At 49.4% G+C, this 6,000-nt stretch overlaps 1 protein-coding gene across 1 annotated transcript in view; it reads left to right on the top strand.

The window, feature by feature from the left end:
• The first annotated feature begins 1,641 nt into the window (after positions 1 to 1,641).
• Positions 1,642 to 6,000, top strand: part of MBOAT1 (membrane bound O-acyltransferase domain containing 1) — a 58,001-nt gene continuing 53,642 nt past the window's right edge. Inside the window, exon 1 of the mRNA XM_050891831.1 lies at positions 1,642 to 1,731. Coding sequence (XP_050747788.1) covers positions 1,642 to 1,731 — 90 coding nt within the window. The remainder of the gene's footprint in view (positions 1,732 to 6,000) is intronic.

Raw genomic sequence — 6,000 nt, 5'->3', positions numbered from 1 at the left:
GGGACTTCTAATGGAAAATGTTAGGAACTCTTATGCATGGCTACCCAGTCCTTCCAAACTGCTTACTTTCCCTACTTAAAGTATGTGTGTGCATGTATGTATGTATATTGATATATTTTTTTTTCAAACTGGCACCACTAAAACATTACTATTAAGAGAACATTGTTGCTGTAAAACTCCTTCCCTACTGAACAATTTTTGCCTGGGTTTTCCAGCACAGCACTCACTTGCACAGTATAAGCAGGACACTTGGAACACGGCACGCTACCGTTTTAAGCCACAACCACAGTTTCAGCCACCACAGTTGGCAATTATTTGAAGAAGAGAAAATGATGGGCCTGTTAAAGAGCCTGAAACCGAGCCCACAAAGAACCTTTGGGGTATTTCAAGTTCTAAGCATGTCAGCGGCACGAGCTGAACAGAAAGCTTCGCAACGTTGCCTGAGCTCTCCTTGCAACACAATACTACATTGTCCGGGGCAAGCGTTAAGAACACTCCTGCAGATATATGATCTTGGCAGAAGTACCTTTTTACGGCCATATTTCACTTACAAGATAAACATATCACTTAAAACTCCTACTCCGTTTTCATTTTTTCCCCCTATCAAGGAAAAGTCACTATTTCCCCAAATCACATGCATCTTAGTTTCCAGCGATGTGAACCACAGGCTGAATGCTTGGTAATTCTCCATTAAAAACATTAGTACTTCTAAGAGCAATGACTGAAAAAAACGTATCCATGTTAAAAAAAAAAAAAACCAGAAACTTCTTACAACTGTTTTGGTTGTGAAACTCCAGCTCTCCTCTGCTTGGGGCAGTTGTGAACTGGCACCTTGGCCCTGCAGGTGTCAGGGAAGTTAACGCTTCTGACAAGAAGCCGGGTCAGGGAAACTGGTTTTTAGCTGTGGCTGTCGGTGCGTGCGTGGCCGAATCGAGCTCACCTGGCCCACGGGAAGCCCGGTACCACTGCACGCGAGCGCCGTGCACCCGCACCAGGCCCACTCGCCGTCACCACACGCGCAACGCACCTTTGCCCTCGCCGAGCCACCCGTGTACAAGCCCCGTGGGTGCTCCGCTCCGCTCCTCCCGGTGCCGAGCACTGCCACCAAGGCTTTCAACCCCTCTGCCCCTCTCCTCCCTGCCGGCCCCCGGGCCGGGGCTGCCGGGGGTACCCCCGGGGAGGGGAGGCGCGGGATGTTCTTCACTTCCCGTAACAAACGCGACGCTGCAGGGAGGGGGGGGGGGGCTCTCTCAGGACGGAGCAGTTGCCTGTCAAATTCGAATCCGGCCGCGGCAGCCGGCCGTTATAACGGACCACCCCCACGCGCGGGCTTGGCTGCCTGTCCCCCCCCCCCCCCTTTCTCCCGGGGACGATGGGAGGCGGCAGGTGAGGCCCCGGGATGGCGAGGACTCCCCGCTCCCCGCCCGCGGGGCCCGGCCGGCGCCCGCCCCGCCCCCGGCGTTGGCGGCGGCCCCGCCCCGCCGAGCGCCCCCTGCGGCCCGGCGGCCGGCGCGGCGGGGCGGCGGCCGGCGGGCGCGGAGCGGAGCGGGCGGGCGGAGGTGCGCGCGGGCCGGGGGCGTGTGGCGGCGGCGGCGGCGGCGGCGTGGCGGGGGGGGGGGGTGGTGGTGGTGGGGATGCAGCATGGCCGAGCCGCCCGGCGCCCCCCACCGCACCACCGGCTCCACCTTGCTGCACCCGCTGAGCGGGCTGCTGGGCATCCCGCTGGACCAGGTGAGGCTGCGTGCCGTGCCGGGGCGCGGCGGGTCGGGGGGAGGCTCCCGGCGCGGGGAGGCTTGTCCGGCAGAGGCGGACAGCCCGTCGCTGTCACGCCTTGCATCTGGCAGAGGGCCTTGGGGGCAGCGCGGAGGCGCCGTCCCCCGCGGAAAACCTTGGGGTAGGAACGCGTTTCGGCGAGGGGAAGGCGGGCGGCGGAGCGAGGTGGGGTCGGGGTCGGGGTCGGGGTCGGGCTGGGGTTGGGGTTGAGGCGCGCAGCTTTGCCGGGCTGGCTGGTCGCTGTAACCGCGAAAGCTCTTTATTTTTCCCGGCGATGCCTGGTGCTTTTCGTGCTCTTGCCAGAAGTCGCTGCCGCTGCTGGATGCTCTCGGTCACGGTGTCGAGCTAACTGCGGCGAAGTTTGACATGCTTAAATAGTTCAGGTGCTTGCCCACCTCTGGTCAACTGTTCGGGAACGTGCATTGTGTGGGAGGGCGGATGCAGTGTGTCTTGTAAGGAATCATTACGTTCAGGCACTGCTTTTGTGGCTACAGATCTGTAGAAAGGAAGGACAGAAGGCTCTTTCAGCCTAGTACAAGCGCCTGACAGAATTGCAAAGCGCGTGTATGGAGATATGTGAAATGCACAGGCATGGATACGAGAAAGCAGTCTTATGGGCAAGCAAGTTTGTATGAAAGGCTTAACAGCATAATATATTTTTGGCTGTGGTGTTGTCTGGTTGTTTATAGGCTCCTAGTTAAGCTGACCCCTAACAGGCAGAAAACGTTGCTCCCCCACTGCCACCTTTTATTGTCTCTCAAGCCAGCATGCACCTGCTGCCTTCCTGCATTCTTTCAGCAACGAGGAAGTTAGGTCTGGAAGTTTGTGCTGACCAGAAAAAGTCTCCACCAAACTACTAGAATGCTGAGCTGTGCTCCAAGAAACCAGGGCAGCAGAGACATGCTGGTAAAAATCAACAGAAGATTGAGATTTATTTGCTTTCTTCTGTTTGCAGAGTGGCTGGTGCTATGCGTCATTTTTTACTACTGTTTGTTTTTAAAATTGAGTAAGAAATATATCATTTTATAGATCAAGCCCCGACATCTAACTGTGCCAGTTTTTCCTTTTTTTAACGGAAACAGGTTTTGATGCAAAAAAGATCTGTTGCTCAACGCTAAAACAGTCAAACAATGAAGGCCTATAATTATCTATAAGCTATTAATTTAGAAGAAGGCACATGAATAGTGATAGCTTCTTTTTTGAGGTATTCCATGCCATGATTGATGAATATGGGAACACCAAAGGAACCAGGAATAGCAAATGTTTACTGTTCCAGCTTGTTTGCGACGCCATGGCGTACGTACAGTGTTAGGCTGACTGGGTCACCAAACAATGAAGACTTGACAGACTGCAGCTTTTCTTTCTGAGCTTTCAAAAACTTGTCCTTCCATTCAGCCAAGGTGATATAAAGATGATGTTGTCCGCGGAGAAAATTCTCCCCATGCTCTGCTGGGCCTGAGGATACTTCGCTGCATCTGGTTGTGTGCTGTGTTTGTCCCAGGGCCCCGGTCTCGTGGGTGCTGTTGGTGGGCACCTGTGTGCCTGGTGGTTTGCATCTTGAGCCCACACTAGGAAGCGGGGGGCATATGCTCCGGGGTTAGCAGTGTGGCTGGGCTGTGCGAGCACATGTGCAGGCATAGGTGCCGTCCCTGTGAATGACCCCGCTGGCTCCAGCGGCACGGAGCAGTGATGGGCCAGGAGGAACCCCCCTTGCTGGGGTTCATTGCAGAACTGCAGCAGAGCTGTGCTGAAATGCAGCTTTTCTCACCTGAACCCCCCTCACCCCCCCGATCCTGCTTAATTGTCCCTGTGAGATTATACTATCAATCATTTAAAAAAAGTCTCCCCCACCCCTCTTGCCCCACTGCGATGTGCTGGACCATGCCAAGCATCAGGGATTTCTGCTGCCCTGAAGTAGGAAATACCCATGTTGCTGCGTGGAAGTGTTGTGCCACCACTGTCCCCTCAGATGACATGAGTTTCAACTCTGACCTGCAGTGCTAATGCCCTCGGAAACAAAACAAAAACACTTTCAACACTTTCACAGAGCTCTTCTGCCAGGGTTGGTTACCTTCCTCATTAGAATGAGGCAGGGCTTTTGCTGAGGGGGAAAAGAAAAGTTCACTGGCTTCTCTGCACAGAACAGAGCTCTGCATATGAAGGACTTTTGCTAGATATGAATCCCACATGTCGGAGGGACTGGTTTTATACGAGTCCCTTACTGCAATGCTAACAGGCTCTCTATGCCTTCGACTCGGTGGCTAGGCTGCAACAGGGGAGGTAATCTCTGGTTTGTCACTGTATGTCAGCATCATTGTGCTCAGCCTGTTGGATGGTGACAGCCTAAATCTCTCTCCAGTCCGTGTGGCTGGCGGTTCTCCATGGCTGGCCCTGAGCCTTCAAAAATGCCGAGAAGTGCCCAGAGAGTGAGAGACAAAGGTGTGCAGGTGGAGTTTAGACCCTCCAGGTCACTGTGGTATGTGAAAGCCGTGTGTGTCCGCTTCTGCGTTAAGTGCACAGAGGACTTGTCCCTTCTTTTATAGAGGTGGTTTTCCATGAGGTCTGTGCTATGAGAGAGATTTCAGTCTACGAGAAAGACCAGAAAAAAAGTTGAGCTGAAGGTCTGAAAAATGAAAGTCATAATCATTACCCTTTCATAGCACGGGCAGAAAAGCTGTAGTAGTAGTAGGTGGAAAATGTTTTGTCATCTGCTAAGCAGCTGTTGTATCACTCGCTATGGGAAGCATGGGTGAATATGAAAATGTCATTTTACACATTGGTTGTTTTCATTTTAAAAAACTACAACTTAGGTTTAAAAACTGCAGAATTACAGAGGGTGCAATTCCTAGCTGCACTGTGTACCTGGCAGACTGTTCACTTTTTATTTAGTAGACAGTGTGCTGCATGAGAACATAGCGATGTTTTCTGCTTTAGATGCTAAAATAATCCTGATGTCTCAGTGTGTACTTGCATGTCTCTTTAATAGATAATTTATCTTTGAATTTAGCATTGAAATATTATTTTTTAAGAAGTGCTATATTCAGTAACAAGATTAATGAGCTTGAAAGAGGATGAAAAGACTCTCTGTGTTGAATTTATCCTCATATCCCAGGAAAGCAGACTTTGAAGTTTAGCTGACTTGTGTTCTAAAAACATCTGGCTAGGTCAATGACATACCTCCAGCAAAATTTGGAAAAGAGTTTTGGGGTTTTTTTCCTTATCGTGTGTGCCTCAAATCACATGATGCCTGGAACATCATCTCTCCAGTATGCTTATACAGTAACTTTTGGCAAAGTATATACTTTTTTGTCATATATACCCTAAATCACCAATTTTGGGACATCGTCCTCTACCATAAATCAGTGAGATATAGGAAGTTAAACATTAAACTCTTAATGGTGTAATTTCTGTAAATGAAGTGCATGTGTGTATAAATACAGTGAAGAAATAAATATACTATTTAAAGGTATATTAAAAGTCAGTTTAATGGCATTGTTTATCCATAAGTAGTTTTACCATGCCTTCCTAAGCTCTAGGCATCTCTAGAAGTAATTCACATTCAAAGGATTAAGACATACGATTAAAAGGTTTCACTTCTCAAGGTTATTTTGCAGTACCCTTGATATCCCAGGTTACCTGTTGCCTTAGAAGTAGCAGCCCAAATGCAAATCTTCAACTGCCGTACAACAATCCTTACATTTTAACAGGCCTTACCTTGACCTGTGTCAGACAGTACCAAGTTTGTTGACTTTCAGGGAAGTACATTCGGTGTTCAAGGAGACTCTCTCAAAAAAATGTATGAGCATCTTCTCATGTTTATATCAGAGGGCTTTTAACTTCAGTGTTTTCATTGATGAGGCCAGAAAAAATGTGCATTTAAACTTAATTTTGGATGCTTTGGCTGCTGGTTGTACACCTTATTTTTCATTTTAATCCTTTCATTGGAGCTGGTCTGCATATTTATGTTTTGCCAGCAGTTTAAATAAAACACTGACTATGTGGGGGGACTGTGGGACATGCCTCTGAGTCTTGGGATAGTTGAAGTATTAGAGATGTCTTCCCACCATTCCTTGAGTTTGAATAGCGCTCTGCCCAAAGCATGCTGATGAATTGGTTTAAAAAGGAGAAAGAAGAAAAAAGTATATGTGTATTTTTTCCTTTTACAAAAATCAACATGAATTCTGATCCCCAAATCAGGGGTTGTTTTGTTAAATTTCACATTTTTCA

This window comes from Gymnogyps californianus, chromosome 2 (genome assembly GCF_018139145.2).
Source record: "Gymnogyps californianus isolate 813 chromosome 2, ASM1813914v2, whole genome shotgun sequence".
NCBI classification, from domain to species: Eukaryota; Metazoa; Chordata; class Aves; order Accipitriformes; family Cathartidae; genus Gymnogyps; species Gymnogyps californianus.
Note: the sequence above shows the minus strand (reverse complement) of the source record. Positions and strands in the feature narration are given on the sequence as shown.